The sequence below is a fragment of the Sinohyriopsis cumingii genome, chromosome 7 (genome assembly GCF_028554795.1).
Source record: "Sinohyriopsis cumingii isolate HCF-2022 chromosome 7, ASM2855479v2, whole genome shotgun sequence".
NCBI classification, from domain to species: domain Eukaryota; kingdom Metazoa; phylum Mollusca; class Bivalvia; order Unionida; family Unionidae; genus Sinohyriopsis; species Sinohyriopsis cumingii.
The window spans coordinates 133,878,129-133,903,241 of NC_142967.1; the positions used below are offsets into that span (position 1 = coordinate 133,878,129).

Consider the following 25,113-nt stretch of genomic DNA (forward strand, 5'->3'; position numbering starts at 1 on the left):
ATGAGTGAGTTCGGGAAATTTGTATGAAATGTTTGACATGTTTTTCAAAAAGAGATGTTGAAGATACACTATCTCCTTGTTTTCAACTTCAAAAAGGCTCTGAGAAGATTTTTAAAAAACTCTTTTGATTGCAAGTAAATGCAACAATTCTGATGAAAGTTTTAAAATGTCTGAATCGAGGCACATATACAATCGTGTTGAACTCGTTTCCAACTATCATATAAGTTTATATTACAAGCTTTTCTTAATGCTGGCCATTTTATGAAAGGCTCAGCTACGTCTACGCTTGTAGGCATAGTTTTTTGTTGGGATTTTTAGACACAAAATAATGCGAGGAAGGCAAATTATAAGGAAATAGAGTTTCAAGTTCCACTGTAGAACTTGGACCGATATAAGTCAGAATTTGAACGAACGACTTTTTGTTTATCTGTATTCTATGAAAAACGTGGGCCTGACCATTTCTTTTTATTAGGTGCGACTTCCTTTTACAAAATAATTATTTTAAAATCCCAATCACAAATATTGCACGAGCAATACATTCCGACTTGTAAGAACAGCACACTCGTTCAAAAAATGAAATGGTTAGAGCCTTTCCGTACCGCACTATTGATGATTGGTAATTGGGTTCCCAGAATTAGTATTCAAAGTTTTGGTTCACATACACTGATATCAGGCTGTTTCTTGGATACAAGTAAGATTATTGACAGCAGCTTATGTTGCCATGCTCTCGTGTGAAGTGAATGGTTTTTACATCAATGCATAAATTTCACCTTTTATTCTTGTGTAAATGTTGGTAATCTGGTTTGCTATTCTTAGTGTCTTTGGGTGCCAAAAGGTTATTATTATTATTATTATTATTATTATTATTATTATTTACGATTTAAGGACACTGGCACTAGTTTCATAATGGACTTTACCTGTTACAATGGCATTACATGGCATTTTTCTTCCCCCATTTCATTTACTAATTGGTAATAAAAGGAACACAAATGTTTATCTAGCATGTTTCGTCTTGCTTTCTCTTTGAATTAAACCCGTGTATGTCCAAATGAACCTATACTATTGTTCTTGGTCGGACGTGTTTCTATGAGTAATTGCTTGTTACCATGCTCTACTGAGACCAAAAGTAACTTAAACAAGGAAGCAAGCACGAATAATCTGATAATTTTGTTTTTGTTATATAGTCTAAAATCATCAAAATTTTCAAGGGGTATTGGTTTGAGCATATAATAAGGTAATATGGCGTCTGATTTGTTGAAATGGTTACTGTAGCAGTATGTATTTGTTTTAAACAGATTTTGACCAAACTTCGTACATTGGGACATATATACTATTATCCAGATCACGTAAGAGTTTGCTCATCATCTACAAGCTACATGACACATATTACTGAGGTAATATTGTTTCTAGTGACCTGTGCTTATTGATGATTCATAGGCTACGCATATTCATGGGGTGATCCTGCTTCTTCTCTCCAATGCCCTAACTCATACAGCAAGCTTGTACTAGCATGTCTTAACACAATTTGATCAGAACCTTAGTAAAGAGAAAATAATCGTTAAAATTATGCATGAATTCGATTCTTAACATCTGCGCATATTAATGACATTTTATTGGTTAAATGTGTTATTATTTTAGAAGATTTTCTTTAGAGAAACATTTTTATGACGATTGGTACGTAAGTAAATACTATCAAAATCTAAAAACAATGATTCTCAGTGGCATCTTAGATATTAATGAGGGGATATGGTGTGTGGATTGGTTGGGCATGCTACCACCATAATGACCATTTTTTAAATTTCTTGTAAATCAAATTGGGTATATATGATAAGATTCTTGCATCAGCCGAATGGTAAGCAACATCAGCGTATATTAAAGAAATGACCCGTCATCTGATCGTCAAGCTTTTGTTGCCATTTTCGGGATTATTGTTAACAGCATCAGCATGTATTAGAGAGATGATCTGGCATCTGGTCGTTAAACATGTCACCACTTTAGGAGCCATATTCACAAACAGAAGTTTATTACGCTTGGTACGTAAACATGCATTTTAATCACTCAGTGTACTTCGAGTTTTAGCGACATTTTCCCATATTAATGATGTGTTCTACTATCTGATTCATGGATTTTGTTATGGCTATCAACGCCTTAGTTCTGTTTATTGGATTTTTTGTGTGGCTATCAAGGCCTTTTTCTGATTATTGGATCTTGTTATGGTTATCAGTGCCTTAGTTCTAGTTATTGGATCTTTTTATGGCTATCACGGCCTTATTTCTGATTACATATTCTTGTTATGGCTATCAAGGCCTTATTTCTGATTAAATAGTCTTGTTATGGATATCAAGGCGTTATTTCTGATTAAATATTCTTGTTATGGCTATCAAGGCCTTATTTCTGACTAAATAGTCTTGTTATGGATATCAAGGCCTTATTTCTGATTAAATATTCTTGTTATGGCTATCAAGGCCTCTGTTCTGGTTAATGGTTCTTGTTATGGCTATCAAGGCCTTATTTCTGATTAAATAGTCTTGTTATGGATAGCAAGGCCTTATTTCTGATTAAATATTCTTGTTATGGCTATCAAGGCCTCTGTTCTGGTTAATGGATCTTGTTATGGCTATCAATGCCTTATTTCTGATTAAATATTCTTTTTATGGATATCAAGGCCTTATTTCTGATTACATATTCTTGTTATGGCTATCAATGCCTTATTTCTGATTAAATAGTCTTGTTATGGATATCAAGGCCTTATTTCTGATTAAATATTCTTGTTATGGCTATCAAGGCCTTATTTCTGATTAAATATTCTTGTTATGGCTATCAAGGCCTTATTTCTGGTTATTTGATCTTTATATTGCTATCAAGGCCTTATTTTCGTTTACATATTCTTGTTATGGCTATCAAGACCTTATTTCTGATTAAATATTCTTGTTATGGCTATCAAGACCTTATTTCTGATTAAATATTCTTGTTATGGCTATCAAGACCTTATTTCTGATTAAATATTCTTGTTATGGCTATCAATGTCTCTGTTCTGAATAATGAATCTTGTTATGTCCATCTTGACCTTAGTTCTGATTAGTGGATCTTGGTATGGCTATCAGGGCCGAAGTTTGCATTTTTTTAAAAATCTAGTATGTATGCCTAGATCATGTTGATCTTGAATGAGTTGAATTACGAGCATCGTCATCGAATATAAATGGGACGATCTGGTGTATGATAGGCTGATTTCGTCGCTATACTATATATATATATATATATATATATATATATATATATATATATATATATATATATATATATATATATATATATATATATGGTACCTTTTTGATCAGGTTTTGACAAATGTTTGGACATGATGTTTATATTAGCAAAATCATGGTTGGGTCCTATAAGGATCAACAATTCTGTATATAAATTAGTTGACTTTGGATGAGTTTATCAATAAACATAATTATTGTATATCGGCACTGTTCTTGACTGAATTTAGTATAATTCAGATTGTCTGAATAACATGTAATGATTCCCTATCAGAGTACTTACTTTTGCTTGTTTATAAATCTACAAAAGAATGCCAAAATTGTATACCGGTAGTCAATTGCAGTAACATAAACCAGATGAACTATATCAAGACCGCATGAGCCTGCTTTATTTCCTTGTTGCATTACTTTTTTATAAGGGCTTTAGGCACTGGGATGTTCGATGGCTGAAAATTTCAGAAGAGTAACGGCTTTGATCAAAATGAGGCACATTTTGCTATAGTCAGTTTTATGCATGTCATGCAGATTGTTTGCGAACAGGACAAAATGAAAAGCGATTTGTATACATGTACAGTTTCACCCTACCTTCCAAGTGCATGACATGTCCTTGGATATTACGCTGGGATGGGATCCAAACTCTCTCTGATTATTGGCTTTTAACGAAGAGAGCGAACAACGATCTGCTGATACATAGACTGGCAGCAGATCTGTGTTTACATTTCTCCAATGTTTAGCTTTTCATATACGCCAATAGAAATATTGGACGCAATCCAGCTGAGTAATCTTTATGAGTAATAAACCAGACTGGCGTTGAAGAAGCTGGTATATTACTTGTGTACTTTCTTACCTTACAGACTTCCCTGCGCATCGCTCACAGGCTAAATATTGCTGTAAGAAACTGGAATTCGAACGATAAGACTCTTGGATTAGATTCGATCTGCATGAATCAAATATCCCATTTACAGACAAGTTAAAATTTCACTCTCTTTTCTTCAAACTGAATTGTATATACGGCTATTTTTTTGTTGCAGGCAAGGTAAAAGCGAACACAGAAAGCAGACAACATGGCAGGTATGTATAAAAGCTTCTGGCATTTGTTTTACATTTAATTGCTCGTTTTATTTTGCGCATGTGTATTTATTTTAACAAAGTGTTGAAAACAGTTTTACTCTTTACTAGTAAATAAAATAAATCAACGTCGCTGATTGAAAACACATACGGGTTCGAAACATGATTCACATAAATCTTAAACAATAAATGAAAAATCAATTTTGTCTTCAGTATGCTTTTAATTTAGCGACCGTTGTCACGGTAACATTTCAAGGGTATTATATACATAAGATTTATTTAATATGGTTGTAGATCGTAAAATGCATATTAGCCTCCTTGGAATAATGTTACTGAGAATACAGCTGTTTGCATCCTTTATGCGCGCAAAATTTGGTACACATGACTAAATTTGCTGATAAAATAAAAATGAGTATTTTATTTTCTGAAACGTGTTACATTTAATAGGTATGTCAAGATTTGTACAACTTAGAATATCATTTATAGAGAGTAGATGCTTACATAAAATGGTCTTGAAAATGAGCATCAGAGAAGACAATTTGCCTATACAAGGACGACCATAAACAGTCCAATACGAAGCTCGGGTGCGACAGCACTTCTGGTTGGTCATCAGACTCTAACTCTCATTTGCTGATACTGATACGACGACACTTCAGAACAGTCTCGAGTCTCAAATTTACAGCACTAGTTTTTTTTTCTTTTCTTTTCTTCTTTCTTTCTTCTACCCTATACATTTGTTTGTGTGTGCTAATATACATAGGGTATGGAAATGAAGAGAATTCCGCTACATGAGAAGATATAAATAATTGATACCTGTAGAGGTTGATTACTATTTGATGAACCAACTGCCTGTGCCGTTTAATGAGTTCAGACAAACAACACGAAATGGACAACAGAACCCGGGAGGCCAAAAGGTCTAATGCATTCGCCTTTTACAAAATGACTCACACCTCACCTCTGTCTGCGTGGGTTCGAGTCTCAGCTGGAACAGTGTGGGTATGTGCAGAAAGCTTCCCAGTAGCTTCCAGTGGGTCGGTAGCGCTAACCGGGGTTCTTCCTCCACTAAATATACAGGCTCCCATGTACAGTCTATCATGTGATGAAACATTACCGTAACCCCACAAAACCAACAGAAATGGACAATGAGAAAAACGCATGTGCGGTAAAGAAACGTGGTAAAGGGCGAATTATACTAGATTTGTTTAATCTTCACCACCCCAGTTTTTGACAGAGGACAGTAAGAGTATGTCGATTATTTAGGACAGCTCATTGCGTCGAGTCCAGTGTAATGGTTTGCGATAACTATAATATGTACTGAGTCGCTTCTTTAATTATTTTACGACACATCCACACGTGCAGGTTATGTAGTGCCGATGCAGTTGGAGTAAAGTGCGTTGCCAAACAGCGAAGGATTAAATGTTTTTTTTTGCGTGACTTGGGCATTTTAATTAAGGCAATAAGATAGGAATTTCATTAGCAAACCATAATTCAAAGCAAATTATCGGGGAGAGAGAGAGAGAGTAGTTTGATAGTCAAATACGTATATATCTCTTTGACGCAATAAAGATATGTGAAACTTCAAAGTTAGGAATCTTTGTTTTCTTGCATCACAACTGTATTAATGTATATGTATTATTATACTGAATTATTTTCAATAATATTTTTTTTTATAATAAAATTTAGCAAATATTTCTATTTAATTTGATTTTCATCGCGAAAACACGCATTTCATCTCGTTTGGTTTAGGGGTACGAGCTAGGACAAGTATTTACGCATGATCCTGGTGTACGAGGACAAGTATTTACGCATGATCATTGTGTACACAAACGGTAAAAACCATTGCTTCCGTTGCAACTGTATCCTGACATCGTAGCAGCGCCACATTTTTGGGGGGTGTAAATGTCATTTTTTTGCTGCTGCAACGATCAAATTTACCAACGTGGTTTTTAACACTGGTATCGTTGCAGCTGATGTAATGATATTCACCGACCGTTACAAAGACATTCAAATACCGGTTATATGACATTATTGGTTGTTGCAACATTTTGTTTTATTGTTGTAACGGTATTTTTTGTTCTTGAAACAATTTATGTTTTACCGTTGCAATTGTAGTTCTTGTTGTAACATTTATTTTACAATTGGAATGGTAAAATATAATATTGGCGTTGCGACCATGGATATTATCGGTACAACAATGATATTACCGTTGCAGCCCCGTATGACATCACAATTAAGGGCGTGCTGAGCCACTTTGGCAGCAACGGAACGAGATGAACTCGCATCATATGTAAATATATTACCAAATGAAGCACGTGCTCATTATATGCAAAAGTTAAATGGCATCCAAGATTATAATGGACGGCATGATCTGTATAAACTCAAATTAGGGTGAATAGATTTGTCCTATCTGTTTGTGATTGGTTATTGTTATGCATATATCCTGCATGGTGATACATTATGCTGGCCTTTTGTTACAAATTGCATTTCCATTGGTTATTACCAAACAGTCTGACGCTTTGTCATTAAACAATGATGAGATTGGTGAACATAGGCTGTTGATATCCCTCTAATATATGCACTCTATACTGTTATGTGCATCTTGAGTCTTCCAGTTTACCGGTAACAATATTTTTAATAAAATCAGCCATTCTGCTTTCTTGCTCCCTCGGTTTCTGTGATAGTGTTTTATCGTCAACATGTACAATATGCTTAATTTTGTAGTACAAACTTAAAATAGTAATTAAGGAGTGACCAGCTGTAAAAAGTGGGTTAAGTTCATGTATGCAAAAGCTATAATCATATTTCAGAATGTTGCTAGAAACAAAAGGATAGTCAGTAAGTGCATACTTGGATATCGTTACAACGGTAGCATATCGGTAATCACCCCTTTCGTGTACCATATTCTACGACGATAATCGTATATCAACAGTTATAAATATTGATAATTACTGGTTTGTTAAATATTTTGCTTTGTAACAAACATATATCCAGGGGTGTAGTGCTGTGGGAACCCGTGGGAATAGTGCTCCCTTACTTTTTTGGTGCGGTCCTTTACTTTTCTTGCGCTCGACCCCCCCCCCCCCCCCCGGCGTCTGAGTAACATGCGTTTCCTCACTTTAATGCGTTCTCTCACTTCTTGATTTAGCACTACGCCACTGAATATATCATTCCAATTTCTGCGAATATTCAATTTAATTCCCATCTGCAATCGATTACAGGTGGAACTCAAATTGTTATACCTTGACAAACTACTGCTTAAGCATTTATTTATTTATTCATGCATTTATTTTTGCCGTAAATTTGAACTAGTTTTGACCGTAAATTAAAGAATGACCAATAGTGATTTAAAAAAAATAAACGCAAACAATGAACAGAACATTCCATTTCGGCTTAATTCATCTGTTTTGAGAATAAAATGTATTTCTACTGCTGATTTTTTTTATTTCGCATGCTATTAAGTTGCAATTGGTAGAAATGATTACTACGTAACCTGACTGCCATACATCAACCACCGCATTTATGATAATAATTGATCGAGAGCGTATTACAAAATTCAAGTCCGAATTAGTGTTAATTTTACATTTGGAACTCATTTTGCTAATCCTGACTCACTCGAACAAATTTAACCATCCATGTATATATATATATATATATATATATATATATATATATATATATATATATATATATATATATATATATATATATATATATATATAATCTCATCTTAGGACTTAGAAAAGCCAAGAAATACAATTGGAAGGACACCAACATGGCCCTTTTTGGGTCCGACCTGGAGAGACAAGTAAAAAGTAAGTTGGTGTATTAAATTTAGAAAGTGGTTTCTATTTTAAATATTTTTTTCTTTCAGATTTCTTCTTGTATCTAAATGTTTGAAATAGAAGTTGTCCTGATTAGTATATTCTTTTTGGCAGTCATTATTCCATACAACATTTACCTGATTGAAATTTTAATCTCATTGCCCTGTTTCTTTTATTAGTATGTATCAACATTTTTTGTAAGTTTTACATATAGCACATGCAATGAACGACAATAAAACACTGTTGTAAATAATAATGATAATAATAATAGATTTTATTTATTCTGGACAAACTTTTGGGCTGAATGCACCTGGCACTCAGGACCAAGATGTATTAAAATATAAAGTATTAACATTATGTTCAGTAAAATACATGAACAAGACAAGTATTATGACAGACTGGAAGCAATACAATACATGAACTATATAAGACAAGTATTATGACAGACTGGAAGCAATAAAATACATGAACTATATAAGACAAGTATTATGACAGACTGGAAGCAATAAAATACATGAACTATATAAGACAAGTATTATGACAGACTGGAAGCAATAAAATACATGAACTATATAAGACAAGTATTATGACAGACTGGAAGCAATAAAATACATGAACTATATAAGACAAGTTTTATGACAGACTGGAAGCAATAAAATACATGAACTATATAAGACAAGTATTATGACAGACTGGAAGCAATAAAATACAACAGGTTAAATTAAAAAATACATTCTTTTTGGACTAAAAAGAATGTCTTACATTTGTGTTTAAAAGCAGCCAGAGTTGTACAAGATTAATTTTAAATATTAAGATATACCATATTAAACATCATTGTATGTAAATTTCAGATTAACATTTCATTTCTGTCTTCTTGAAATAACTATTTGACTTTTAGTTGGAGATCACATGATTCAACTACATATATGAACTTCTGAGATTGGAGTGAAAATATTCAGGAGATATGGTGCCAGGTTGTTATGAACCGTTTATATGATGATAGATTCATTGTAATTTACTCCGTCTTTAAAAGGTAACCATTTGAATTTGTAAAAAATTATTGTTTCACTGGCTGTTGAATATTTTTGATCCCAAAGAGTTCAACTCAAATTCTTTCATAGGCATTCAATGCATTTTCAAAGAAATGCAATGTTTCAGAATATTGGAACAATAATCAGAATTAGATAACATGAAATAATTATAAAAAGTAATACATGTACTTGATTTTGGTATGAAATAATGCTTAATTATTTTCAGATTAAATAATATGAAAATAGAAATTGTACAACAGGGGTTAGAGGAGGTGGGGTTCATTATAATAGGAAGATAATGAATTATTTATACAACAGGGGTAGAGGTGGGGTTCATTATATTAGGAAGATAATGAATTATTCATACAACATGGGCAGAGGTGGTGGGGTTCATTATAATAGGAAGATAATGAATTATTCATACAACAGGGGTAGAGGTGGTGGGGTTCATTATAATAGGAAGATAATGAATTATTTATACAACAGGGGTAGAGGTGGTGGGGTTCATTATAATATGAAGATAATGAATTATTCATATAACAGGGGTAGAGGTGGTAGGGTTCATTATGATAGGAAGATAATGCATTATTCATACAACAGGGGTAGAGGAGGTAGGGTTCATTATAAATGTCATTCATAGTACTTTTAGGCATTTGCCAAGTTACTTAATAACTCAGTGTTTAAAATTGTATATTTATATTTTAAACACTCTATCACACTATTCTTAAGGTAATAGTGATAATTTGATGGCCATGTTAGGAACCATTACTAACATGCAAAAATTCTTTGTGTTTATCTATCCATCTAACCTTTCCATCTTTCACTCCCTCTGCACATTATGTATTTAGGTCATCATTTATTTCAATATTTTCATGAAATTTTATACCTGACTTTGAATAATTACTTGTTTGAAACATGACATTAATCTCCATTGCTGTGGGATTAATGTCCCTTAATCATTAAATTATTGACCTCATGTCATTATCCTAATTAGCATGGATTAGCAATAAATGGACATATTTTTACACCATTTATTGGTCATATTGTCTTACTAAAACAGTTATGGGCCTATGAGGCCCCCATTTGTTAGTAAATAGTATATATTCTCTGCAGAGGGTTCTGCCATGACTGAGCCAGCCTGGAAGGATGCTGGGCAAGAAGTTGGTCTTCAGATCTGGAGAATTGTGGTATGTCAAGGGCATCCTTTATTTATGAGAGTAGGATACTTGTACCATAATATATTAATATTTTCAATAATTGAACAATGCAAGATCATGTTTTAAGTTAGTTTATTAGTAAGATTTTTTGAACAGTTCATAATTACAGATAAAATTGCCCCATTTTCTTCAATATTTATGACTTAATGAGTGTTGAAGGTGGGTTAGGCAAGTTCATTTAACTAGTTCCATATAGAATCATACCTGCTAGTCTGATTGTTCTTTCCATTATGAGTTGTACTTGGGTCTCTTCCAATTTTGGACCAAAACTTGCATCTTGAGCACAGTTGAATTTTTCTCTCACTCTATTAAACACAAACATAAAATCTCACTACTGTTTATGATGTTAAAGCTGAAACAAAAAGTAAGGAAAAAAGCTAGGAAGGGTTTTATGATAATTTATTGTTAGACAGGCTTTTACAATTGTTCTTACCTTATATATACTTATAAGTCGAGTTAAACTAGAAATAACAAAGATCCTGATCTGCTGTAGCATAATGCACCTGCTGATCAGGGTCCATGTTGTTTGTTCTAATGATTACTCCTTACAAACTGCACAGACCCAGATCTGCCAGTGTATTGTGCAACAATAGATCTGGGTCTGTGCAGTTTGCAGTTGGACTCATCTATTATATGAGTATATATGGTACATTTGATTACAGATTATGCTATTGAATAAGACAAGAATAATGTTGAAGTAGAATATTGTGACAAGTGTGCTGATCTTGCCTCACTTCTCAAAGTGAAACAAAAAAACTTAACAGTGTTTGCATTGAAAAATATCATGATGAATGTGAAGAACATTTATCAGTTATCAAAATGATAGTAATACAGCTCATACCATACCATGGAGAAAGCAGGCAGCATACAGGGTTTTGTAAAGGGTTATTATAAAGGCTTGTTATAAAGAGCTATTATACAGGGCTTTATAAATGGTTGTTATGAAGGGCTATTATAAAGGGCTATTATAAATGGTTGTTATCAAGGGCTATTATAAAGGGTTGTTATGAAGGGATATTATACAGGGCTATTATGAAGGGTTGTTATAAAGGGCTGTTATACATGGGTCTTAAAAAGGGTTGCTTTAAAGGGATATTATACAGGGCTGTTATGAAGGGTTATTATAAAGGGCAACTATACATGGCTATTATTAAGGGCTGTTATAAAGAGCTATTATAAATGGCTATTATAAAGTATTGTTATTTAGGACTATTATACAGGGTTGTTATAAAGATCTATTGTAAAGTGATGTTATAAAGAGCTATTATACAGGGACATTGTAAAGGGTTGTTAAAAACAGCTGTTATACAGGGCTGTTATGAAGGGTTGTTATTAAAGGCTATTATACAGCACTATTGTAAAGTGCTGTTATAAAGGGCTATTATACAGGGCTATTATAAAGTGCTTTTATAAAGGGCTGTTATACAGGGCTGTTATGAAGGGTTGTTATAAAAGGCTATTATACACGGCTATTATAAAGTGCTGTTATAAAGGGCTGTTATACAGGGACATTATAAAGGGTTGTTAAAAACAGCTGTTATACAGGGCTGTTATGAAGGGTTGTTATAAAAGGCTATTACACAGGGCTATTGTAAAGTGCTGTTATAAGGAGCTACTATACAGGGACATTATAAAGGGTTGTTAAAAACAGCTGTTTTACAGGGCTGTTATCAAGGGTTGTTATAAAAGGCTATTATACAGGGCTATTGTAACATGCTGTTATAAAGGGCTATTATACAGGGCTATTATAAAGTGCTGTTATAAAGGGCTATTATACAGGGCTGTTATGAAGGGTTGTTATAAAAGGCTATTATACAGGGATATTATAAAGTGCTGTTATAAAGGGCTAATATACAGGGCTATTATAAAGTGCTGTAATAAAGGGATATTATACAGGGCTATAATAAAGTGCTGTTATAAAGGGCTATTATACAGGGACATACAGCTTGAATAGGCTTTATTATTAAATGATTATGGTAGTTGAGCTACTTCAATTGTGTGTATGGCTTGGCATGGATCCCTGTATGAAACATGCTTTTCCATGGCAGGGTAAGGGCTACTTTTAGTGTGTGACTTAAAATAGTCAAATTACATATTTACATTTAATAAGGATATTGGTAATGTTATAAGTTAAGTTGTGTGTTTTTCTACTGACATTGTTATAGGTCCTTATCAGTCATATAGATCTTTACAACAGGCTGATCAATATCGGTTAGCACCAATTTTTGTAATTACCTATGGCCAATGGAAGGGTTATCAGCATGGCCCTGATTTTGGTATTTGTAGTTGGTTCATGAGTATACAGATTGTAAGTGTATGGGACAACCTGGAGTAGTAAACTGTATGAAATATATACAACACTCCCACTCTTCATTAAAACATGGCAGAATTGGCCATTGATCCCATGTCATTAAATCGTTAGTGGAATTATATCATTATTTACTTTATTATAAGGCATAATTACTGTGCTGTATGTGTGGCAGCCATAGACAGAGTTATAATGAGGGCATGCTTACTATGCTGTATATATGGCAGCCATACAGATTTATAATGAGGGAGTTTTATAGTAACTTAAGAATCTAGGTCTTAAACTAGATAACAGAAAGGAATGAAACCAAAATCAACAAGTTATTTATTTTTCTAAGTTACAAAGTATAATTTAAGAAACACTTACAGTATTGTGAATTAAATCCCAAATAATCATAAATGTCCTATCTCAAGTTCAAAAGCATAGAATGTTCCAAATAAATTCTAAGAGTTCTTGAAGTCATGGTGTGCAATGATGATGTAATCCAGAATGTCTTTGAATGACTTTTCAATAATCCTAAAGTAGTACTTCAGTCCAAAACATCAATGAGCACTTTATAATTCCAATGAATAATTTAAATAAATACTTCTTCTCAAGTAATATATGAACACAGCTAAATACTTTGGTCATAGATTCCCAAAGAATGATACGAAACTGAAATGAATAATTGTTTACCACATCTTATATGAACTAATGACAACATAATTTCCTAGGAGAAAACCCAGGTCTTCAACTAAGATTGTTGTCAGCATCACAAGAATCATGACAAAAATCTAGTAGGCCAAAGCTCATGGACAAAGGTCAAACACACAATATAAATCAAATAAAATATACATAACTATGAACCCAAAACTATATCTGAAACTACTGTTGATTTTAGTGAAATTTTTAACTTAGTCTTCTCTCAGTTCATGTAATACATATTCACAGTTTAATGTGTCTTAGAGCAGTATGAACAATTTTCTTATAAAAATAAGTGTGGGCAGGTCTTAAAGAAAATTTCAGAAAGTTCATTGGAGCAGTACAACTGATCATGGACCTATAATGACATAAATAGGAAAACACCAAAAGCACAACATTCTGACCTTGATACAAGCATAATACTCTGGCCTTGATACAAGCACACCATTCTAGCCTTGATACAAGCATAATATTCTGGCCTTCATACAAGCACACCATTCTGGCCTTGATACAAGGATAATATTCTGGCCTTGATACAAGCATAATATTCTGGCCTTGATACAAGCATAATATTCTGGTCTTGATACAAGCACACCATTCTCGCCTTGATACAAGCATAACATTCTGGCCTTGATGCAAGCATAACATTCTGACCTGATACAAGCACACCATTCTGGCCTTGATACAAGCACACCATTCTGGCCTTGATGCAAGCATGTCTTTCTGGCCTTGATACAAGCACACCATTCTGGCTTTGATGCAAGCACACCATTCTGGCTTTGATACAAGCACACCATTCTGGCCTTGATACAAGCACACCATTCTAGCCATTCTGGCTTTGATACAAGCACACCATTCTGGCCTTGATACAAGCACACCATTCTAGCCTTGATACAAGCATAATATTCTGGCCTTGATACAAGCATAATATTCTGGCCTTAATACAAGCACACCATTCTGGCCTTGATGCAAGCACACCATTCTGGCTTTGATACAAGCACACCATTCTGGCCTTGATACAATCACACCATTCTGGCCTTGATACAAGCATACCATTCTCGCCTTGATACAAGCATAATATTCTGGTCTTGATACAAGCACACCATTCTCGCCTTGATACAAGCATAACATTCTGGCCTTGATGCAAGCATAACATTCTGACCTGATACAAGCACACCATTCTGGCCTTGATGCAAGCATGTCTTTCTGGCCTTGATACAAGCACACCATTCTGGCTTTGATGCAAGCACACCATTCTGGCTTTGATACAAGCACACCATTCTGGCCTTGATACAAGCACACCATTCTAGCCATTCTGGCTTTGATACAAGCACACCATTCTGGCCTTGATACAAGCACACCATTCTAGCCTTGATACAAGCATAATATTCTGGCCTTGATACAAGCATAATATTCTGGCCTTAATACAAGCACACCATTCTGGCCTTGATGCAAGCACACCATTCTGGCTTTGATACAAGCACACCATTCTGGCTTTGATACAAGCACACCATTCTGGCCTTGATACAATCACACCATTCTGGCCTTGATACAAGGATACCATTCTCGCCTTGATACAAGCATAACATTCTCACCTTGATGAAAGCATAACATTCTGACCTGATACAAGCACACCATTCTGGCTTTGACACAAACACACCATTCTGGCCTTGATACAAGCACACCATTCTGGCCTTGATACAAGCACACCATTCTGGCCTTGATGCAAGCACACCATTCAGGCCTTGATACAAGCACACCATTCTGGCCTTGATACAAGCATAACATTCTGGCCTTGATACAAGCATAACATTCTGGCCTTGATACAAGCACACCATTCTGGCTTTGATACAAGCAAAATATTCTGGCCTTGATACAAGCACACCATTCTAGCCTTGATACAAGCATAATATTCTGACCTTCATACAAGCACACCATTCTGGCCTTCATACAAGCATAATATTCTGGCCTTGATACAAGTACACCATTCTACCCTTTATACAAGCACACCATTCTGGCCTTGATACAAGCACACCATTCTGACCTTGATACAATCACACCATTCTGGCCTTGATGCAAACACACCATTCTGGCCTTGATACAAGCACACCATTCTGGCCTTGATACAATCACACCATTCTGGCCTTGATACAAGCACTCCATTCTGGCCTTGATACAATCACACCATTCTAGCCTTGATACAAGCATAATATTCAGGCCTTGATACAAGCACACTATTCTGGCCTTGATGCAAGCATGTCATTCTGGCCTTGATACAAGCACATCATTCTGGCCTTGATACAAGCGCACCATTCTACCCTTGATACAAGCACACCATTCTGGCCTTGATACAATCACACCATTCTGGCCTTGATACAAGCATGACATTCTGGCCTTGATACAAGCACACCATTCTGGCCTTGATACAAGCATAATATTCTGGCCTTCATACAAGCACACCATTCTGGCCTTGATACATGCATAATATTCTGGCCTTGATACAAGCACACCATTCTGGCCTTGATACAAGCACACCATTTTGGCCTTGATAGAAGCACACCATTCCGGCCTTGATACAAGCATAACATTCTGGCTTTGATACAAGCATAACATTCTGGCTTTGATACAAGCACACCATTCTGGCTTTGATACAAGCAAAATATTCTGGCCTTGGTACAAGCACACCATTCTAGCCTTGATACAAGCATAATATTCTGGCCTTCATACAAGCATAACATTCTGGCCTTGATACAAGCATAACATTCTAGCTTTGATACAAGCATAACATTCTGGCTTTGATACAAGCACACCATTCTGGCTTTGATACAAGCAAAATATTCTGGCCTTCATACAAGCATAACATTCTGGCCTTGATACAAGCATAATATTCTGGCCTTGATACAAGCACACCATTCTGGCTTTGATACAAGCACTCCATTCTGGCCTTGATGCAAGCACGCCATTCTGGCCTTGATACAAGGACACCATTCTACCCTTGATACAAGCACACCATTCTGGCCTTGATACAATCACACCATTCTGGCCTTGATACAAGCATAACATTCTGGCCTTGATACAAGCACACCATTCTGGCCTTGATACAAGCATAATATTCTGGCCTTGATACAAGCACACCATTCCTACCTTGATACAAGCATAATATTCTGGCTTTGATTCAAGCACACCATTCTGGCCTTGATACAGGCACACCATTCTGGCCATCATATAAGCAAACCGTTCTGGCCTTGATACAAGCACACCATTCTGGCCTTGATACAAGCATAACAGTCTGTCCTTGCTACAAGCACACCATTCTGGCCTTGATACAATCACACCATTCTGGCCTTGATACAAGCATAATATTCTGGCCTTGATACAAGCATAACATTCTGGCCTTGATACAAGCATAATATTCTGGCTTTGATACAATCACACCATTCTGGCCTTGATACAAGCATAACATTCCGGCTTTGATACAAGCATAACATTCTGGCCTTGATACAAGCATACCATTCCTACCTTGATACAAGCATAATATTCTGGCCTTCATACAAGCACACCATTCTGGCCTTGATACAAGCATAATATTCTGGCCTTGATACAAGCACACCATTCTGGCCTTGATACAATCATAATATTCTGGCCTTGATACAAGCACACCATACTGGCCTTGATACAAGCACACAATTCTGGCCTTGATACAAGCACACCATTCTGGCCTTGATACAAGCACACCATTCTGGCCTTGATACAAGCATAACATTCTGGCATTGATACAAGCATAACATTCTGGCTTTGATACAAGCACACCATTCTGGCTTTGATACAAGCAAAATATTCTGGCCTTGGTACAAGCACACCATTCTAGCCTTGAAACAAGCATAATATTCTGGCCTTCATACAAGCATAACATTCTGGCCTTGATCCAAGCATAATATTCTGGCCTTGATACAAGCACACCATTCTGGCTTTGATACAAGCACACCATTCTGGCCTTGATGCAAGCACATCATTCTGGCCTTGATACAAGCGCACCATTCTACCCTTGATACAAGCACACCATTCTGGCCTTGATACAATCACACCATTCTGGCCTTGATACAAGCACACCATTCTGGCATTGATACAAGCATAATATTCTGGCCTTGATACAAGCACACCATTCCTACCTTGATACAAGCATAATATTCTGGCCTTGATACAAGCACACCATTCTGGCCTTGATACAGGCACACCATTCTGGCCATCATACAAGCAAACCATTCTGGCCTTGATACAAGCACACCATTCTGGCCTTGATACAAGCATAACAGTCTGTCCTTGATACAAGCACACCATTCTGGCCTTGATACAAGCATAACATTCTGGCCTTGATACAAGCACACCATTCTGGCCTTCATACAAGCATAACATTCTGGCCTTGATACAATGTCTCAGGAGCATTAATCTTAGTAAGAAAAGTAATTAATAAAAATAATGATGTACAGTTAATATACAGTTGATAAATGAATGGAGGAAATGTTCTTAAATTACTCCAACCCTGTTGTACATTTTCATTTTCAGAAATTCCAAGTAACACATTGGCCTAAAGAAGACTATGGAAAGTTCTTCAATGGAGATTCCTACATTATCTTGAATGTAAGTATTTTATAGTATTTTCACTGTTTAAACTTAAGCACAGAGGGTTCATTGTCTTTTAGGAGGACATGTACAAACACATGCATCCATGAGCAGATGTTTTATACAAATATCCATATAGGCAGACTAACCTATACATGCATCTATGAACACATGCTTATATACAAATAGGTAATTGGTCTGACACACACACACACACATGCATCAGTGAGCACATGCTTATATGCAAATATATGCATAGATTCATACACACATGCATGTGTTAACACACACACACACACACACACACACACACACACATATATATATATATATATATATATATATATATATATATATATATATATATATATATATATACACACTATGCACATAGACTCAAACACACATGTATCCATACATTTATATGCACATATGCACACACATGCAGTGATGAACACATTCTTTTATGCAAATTATGCACATAGATTCACACACATACATGCATCCATGAATACATACTTACATACAAATATGCACATAGATTCACACACTGTAATGACTCTATGGTCACAAACTCAGCAACAGAAAAAAGCAAAAACCAGCTTGTCAAACTTAACAAACAATTTAATTATCAAAGTTATAAATGAAACTGTGAGAGGAACTTACAGTATTATGAATTGAATCCAAACTAATCATTATAAAGGTCTATAAAAGTCCTAAAGAAATGAAAAGTTCCTTAAAAATTTAAAAACTGGAAATGTACTGGTCCTCCAGTATCATAGTCCAAGAAATGAGCACTTTCTATTTTCATGGAAAAGTTGAAACAAATGTTTTTCCTCTTCAATAATATCTAAGTACAACATAAAACACATCTGCAGACTTACAACAGGAACACAAGAAATATGAATGACTCAAAAATTGGAGTGTGGAGTGAAACTGATTGTCCTCTTTTTATATACACCATCTATTGCAACTATATTTTAGTCTATTGCAACTATATTTTGCAATAGACCCCACATCATAGATCACACTAATGAGTTTGCATCAAACTTGCCTATTCATGTGACATAGCCCAGAAATTGGGAAGTTAATGAATTCTTCCAAAAACGTCAAAAATTCCATCAGGCAGTGAGAAAATAAGCCATAGGTGCCATTAGGTCTTATTATTAAGATTATTATTATTAATTGTCAACACATACATAAGCATCTATTTATAGATCCTATGTAATACAATGCTTTTAACAGATTCAGGTCAAACAGAGCAAAACTAAAGATATTCTGTATAATTTACAACTATGAATAAAAAATTAAAAAATTAGATAAAATCATGTACCAGGAGTTAAAAAATTATAGATATACATAACACACATACACAAAACATTTTTCCTTATATGTTTTCTAAGTTTCTCAGGAAGGTAATTTTAAACATATTTATTCATTTGAAAATAAATAAAGTAGCTATTCCAAGGGGACCCTGGTCAACTACTAATACATGTATCATGACACATTAGAATTAATCTGTTTATCAACATCCAAAGAATATATCCTGTCTTGTCAGAAGTCCAAAGTGTGTTCTATCATAAACAGCTAGGGTATTTGTCTACATTTTAAAGGAGTCAATATTTATTATGCAATTGGTGATTTGGTGTGAACAAGAGCCATTTGATGGGACATACACTCTAATGGCTGAAATGATGTAGTATGAATCCACAATAAATCCATATCTTCCCTCTTTTGATTATTTTTTATTGCTGTGTATTTAAACCATCTCATGTATTCTACCAACATACCAAACTTGCAAATAGAAATATTTTCTTTAAAGTTAACTCGCTCTCAAGATAAGCGCACTACAAAAACCCAGTAATTGATCTTTAACCTGAATTTATTTATTAATTTATTCTTTACTGATTGAGATTTTATTTAAATTAAAGATGTGCTGTTAGCATGTACACACTATATTTTACTTCATATATTAACTTTATACAACCTTCAGTCAAGATGGAGGCTGCAGCCACAACTAGGTCCTTGCAAAATATTGCCAGTCATAAAGATGATGATCACTCTGTTAGTAAAAGCCCCATTTTTATATGACTCTGTTCAGGGGGTGTAGCAATAATAAGATTTTCAAGATGGCCATCATGATGCTTGTTGAAGGTTTGATACAAAAATCATTATAATTATGCCCATCTATATACCATAAGAAGTCTTTTAGTGGAATCCCATATCACTACTTCAATCCATTCAGGAGAGGTGGCAATAACAAGGTTTTCAAGATGTCCACCATGGCAGCCAGCTTGAATGTAATATCAGTACTGTTTTCATTTACAAACCAGTTGCATGTACATATCACAAGAAGTCTTTTAGTGAAAATCTCATGTCAAAAGGACCATCCATTCAGGATTATTAGTAAAAACCAGACTCTGAAGATGGCCATCACAGCACCATTAGCATTTAGAAAAATTTATTTATTTTAAGAAGTCTTTTAGTGACATCCCTGTTTGGATATGACCATACATTTCAGGAGAAGAAGTAATGACAAGATTTTCAAGATTGTCAGATTGGCTCCATTTTTTATGGACCAACTAGACCTCAGGATGAAACTCTGTGCCAAGTTTTATGACTTTCCTCCAAGTGGTTATGGAAGCATAGTGATAAGATACAACTGTGTGCCAAGTTTTATGACTTTCCTCCAAGTGGTTATGGAAGCATAGTGATTAGATACAACTCTGTGCCAAGTCTTGTGACTTTCCTCCAAGTGGTTATGGAAGCATAGTGATAAGATACAACTGTGTGCCAAGTTTTATGTCTTTCCTCCAAGTGGTTATGGAAGCATAGTGATAAGATACAACTGTGTGCCAAATCTTATGACTTTCCTCCAAGTGGTTATGGAAGCATAGTGATAAGATACAACTGTGTTCCAAGTTTTATGACTTTCCTCCAAATGGTTATGGAAGCATAGTGATAAGATATGACTGTGTACCAAGTCTTATGACTTTCCTCCAAATGGTTATGGAAGCATAGTGATAAGATACAACTCTGTGCCAAGTTTTATGACTTTCCTCCAAATGGTTATGGAAGCATAGTGATAAGATACAACTGTGTGCCAAATCTTATGACTTTCCTCCAAGTGGTTATGGAAGCATAGTGATAAGATACAACTGTGTTCCAAGTTTTATGACTTTCCTCCAAATGGTTATGGAAGCATAGTGATAAGATACAACTGTGTTCCAAGTTTTATGACTTTCCTCCAAATGGTTTTGGAAGCATAGTGATAAGATACAACTGTGTACCAAATCTTATGACTTTCCTCCAAATGGTTATGGAAGTACAGTGATAAGATACAACTGTGTGCCAAGTCTTGTGACTTTCCTCCAAATGGTTATGGAAGCATAGTGATAAGATACAACTGTGTGCCAAATCTTATGACTTTCCTCCAAATGGTTATGGAAGCATAGTGATAAGATACAACTGTGTTCCAAGTTTTATGACTTTCCTCCAAATGGTTATGGAAGCATAGTGATAAGATACAACTGTGTTCCAAGTTTTATGACTTTCCTCCAAATGGTTTTGGAAGCATAGTGATAAGATACAACTGTGTGCCAAATCTTATGACTTTCCTCCAAATGGTTATGGAAGTACAGTGATAAGATACAACTGTGTGCCAAGTCTTGTGACTTTCCTCCAAATGGTTATGGAAGTACAGTGATAAGATACAACTGTGTGCCAAGTCTTGTGACTTTCCTCCAAATGGTTATGGAAGCATAGTAATAATATACAACTGTGTGGCACATTTTATGACTTTCCTCCAAATAGTTATGGAAGCATAGTGATAAGATACAACTGTGTGCCAAGTTTTATGACTTTCCTCCAAATAGTTATGGAAGCATAGTGATAAGATACAACTGTGTTCCAAGTTTTATGACTTTCCTCCAAATGGTTAAGGAAGCATAGTGATTAGATACAGTTGTGTGCCAAGTCTTGTGACTTTCCTCCAAATGGTTAAGGAAGCATAGTGATAAGATACAACTGTGTGCCAAGTTTTATGACTTTCCTCCAAATGGTTATGGAAGCATAGTGATAAGGTACAATTGTGTGCCAAGTTTTATGACTTTCCTCCAAATGGTTAAGGAAGCATAGTGGTTAGATACAGCTGTGTGCCAAGTCTTGTGACTTTCCTCCAAATGGTTATGGAAGCATAGTGATAAGATACAATTGTGTGCCAAGTCTTGTGACTTTCCTCCAAATGGTTATGGAAGCATAGTAATAAGATACAACTGTGTGGCACATTTTATGACTTTCCTCCAAATAGTTAAGGAAGCATAGTGACAAGATACAACTGCTAATGGATGACAGATGAAGGTCCTTCATATAAACTCTTCTATTCTTTTATTAGAGAGCTGAAAACTGAGATATTAAAAAATGCAGAAATATGCATAATTATCATAAAAAGTTTCAAATTATCTATTTAAACAAAAAACTGCATCTTTTTTCTTTATCTCCTCAGACATACAAGGAGGGCTCTTCAGAGGATTTGAAGTATGACGTCCACTTCTGGATTGGGGAGAACAGTACACAGGTACAATAAATATTTGTGCCATCTTAATTTCCTTTTAATGTTTAAACACTAAATAAAGGATACCTGTCTGTCACGTGCAAATATTTTTGCATTCCCTTAAGGATCCCTGTAGAAAGGTATTATTGTATTGTGGTAACTAGAATAGTGATGAGGTTTTCTATTTCCATGCCCATTACCATAGTAGAATTAGTCAGTTGGAATTTTGAACAATATTCAGATATTATAATAATTATCAATTAGTCAGATGAAAAGGCTTGATGTTTTGTGTCCTTCTGTGATTTGAAATAAAAGAGGAAAATTACATTTAAAAATGCTAAGAGAAACATGCAAAACATGAGACATTTAGGGTCAGTCTTTAATTTTATTTTGTTTGTTTGTTTTCTGGTTGGTTGGTTTTGATGGCACTTCTTACAGATTTTCTATATCATTTTGAGGAAATGGTAGCTTAGTGCCATGATAAGGACACACCAAGTAAGCTGATCCATGCTGGGGGTCGGAGTTGTTGATCCTGTGACCCTTGAATTATGAGTCTGACACTCTGCCAACTGAGATAATGTGGAACCCATAATGCATCTTTTAAAAATAAATGACTAATTGCATTTTTCCAGGATGAGTATGGGACAGCAGCCTACAAGACTGTAGAGTTGGACACTCTACTGGATGATAAGGCTGTCCAACACCGTGAAGTCCAGAACTATGAATCTGAACGCTTCAAGTCCTACTTCAAACATCTGATGTAAGTCCATGCCCATTTTGATACTATAGAAACATAGATAACACTTAAAGAAAGACTGGAAGATCATATATGAATCAAAACTCTTTTGGTGCAGTAAAACCCAAAGGAAAATAAGTCATGTACTCAAAATAATTATGCTAAAAATAAAAGTTTTTCTAGTTTTGCCAAATTCCCATTATGTTCTGCATTAATACTTTAAAATTATGTATCAGCTGATACTTTTTTAGTTATTCACATTTTATAAGAAAATTAAAGAATTTCAAACAATTGAATGTTTCTTTGATATTGAAATTTCCATTTGAAGAGTTACTTGAAAATGTACACCAATAAATTTTGATGAGTTGATTCTCCATTAACATTAACACAGTTTTTTTTTACAATTTTCAATCAAATCAATTCCCCATCAACATTAATACAGCTTTGTACAAATTTTAATCAAATTAATTCCCCATCAACATTAATACAGCTTTTGTGCAATTTTTAATCAAATTAATTCCCCATTAACATTAATACAGCTTTTGTACAATTTTAAATCAAGAGTTAATGAGTTGGTGAATAGTTTTACTGCACATAGGCAGTGTTGCATGAAGTCTTACAAACTGGACTCGTTACATACAATTAAAGTTACATACTACTTTAAACTGTTTTACTTGAATGCAATCCATGATATATTAATGACATGAGCATCCATATTTACAGTTACAATGTGTATGTACAAAAAAGAGGCAATGTAAAGTTAAATGCTTCATGACATTAAACACTTATCAAATTTGTTTTAAACAGAACCATGGAGGGAGGTGCTGAGACTGGATTCCGTCATGTGGAACCAGAAAAGTATAAGCATAGACTGCTGCACTTCCATGGAAAAGGAAGCAATGTTACAATCAGGGAGGTAACTTCATTTTTTCCCCATATTGCTCAGTATTTATGCAGACTATTTAAAAGTTATTTTTCTTGCTTTATTTACAGTTGAAGTACCTAATAAAATCTCAATACAAAAATTACTTTCTTTATGTAAACTGCAAAATCTTCACAAAGTTTATTCCTTTTGTGGAAAGTTGAATTTGCAAAGTTACAATCTTCATGAATGTTTGCAATTGCAAAGAAAAAAATTAAGTTATTGACATGTTTGACCAGGGTTTTATATGATATGATGATCACTTTTTTATGTGAAGATTATGGAATGATTGGGTTGACAAATCTTTGTAACGAAATTAGTTTCTTCACCAAAAGATGTCTTTTTCCTGAAAAGTTCTTCATGCCAAAACAGTTAGCTTTCTTATAAAAGTTGTATTTACAAAATATCATTGGTGCTCATTCATGTCATTAATGATATATTAATGACATGAGCACCACTGATATTATCACACATAAAGCCATATTATTTTTGTTGCACTTCAGAATTTGAAGTCAAATAATTCCTAAAATCTTTTCATAAAAAGTATATATATATATGTATGTATGTATGACAGGTACCATTGTCCCGCAAGTGTTTGACTTCAGATGATGTGTTTATCTTGGACCTGGGACAGACTGTGTACCAGTGGAATGGAACGAAGTCCAGTGTGCAGGAGCGGTTCAAGGTAACCAGTCTGATGTTTCACTGGTTAATGATCACAAAAATTAATTAATTATCAGTTGTTTTCACTTTTACCATATTGTTATACCAAATTCTGTGCTTCAACTTAGCAAATTTTGCACATATCAATGTACTGGTTGATATGCTCTGTTATTTTAGAACTGAAAGACTTCCTTTGCTACATTTTTTGGTAAAAATAGCACTAAATTCTTT

The 25,113-nt window shown here is 34.7% G+C and overlaps 1 protein-coding gene across 2 annotated transcripts in view; it reads left to right on the plus strand.

The window, feature by feature from the left end:
• LOC149796165 (gelsolin-like protein 1) overlaps positions 1 to 25,113 on the plus strand; it is a 68,275-nt gene that overhangs the window by 8,664 nt on the left and 34,498 nt on the right. The window contains exons 1-9 of one of the 2 annotated variants that reach the window (XM_089966104.1): positions 4,025 to 4,153; positions 4,295 to 4,334; positions 8,063 to 8,143; positions 10,297 to 10,370; positions 17,953 to 18,027; positions 22,514 to 22,585; positions 23,194 to 23,321; positions 24,105 to 24,213; positions 24,794 to 24,904. In XM_089966104.1, the coding sequence (XP_089822230.1) occupies positions 4,328 to 4,334; positions 8,063 to 8,143; positions 10,297 to 10,370; positions 17,953 to 18,027; positions 22,514 to 22,585; positions 23,194 to 23,321; positions 24,105 to 24,213; positions 24,794 to 24,904 (657 nt within the window). In that variant the 5' untranslated portion in view covers positions 4,025 to 4,153; positions 4,295 to 4,327. Of the gene's footprint in view, positions 1 to 4,024; positions 4,154 to 4,294; positions 4,335 to 8,062; positions 8,144 to 10,296; positions 10,371 to 17,952; positions 18,028 to 22,513; positions 22,586 to 23,193; positions 23,322 to 24,104; positions 24,214 to 24,793; positions 24,905 to 25,113 lie in introns of those variants that run through there. The other variant, XM_089966103.1, reaches the window with a different exon arrangement.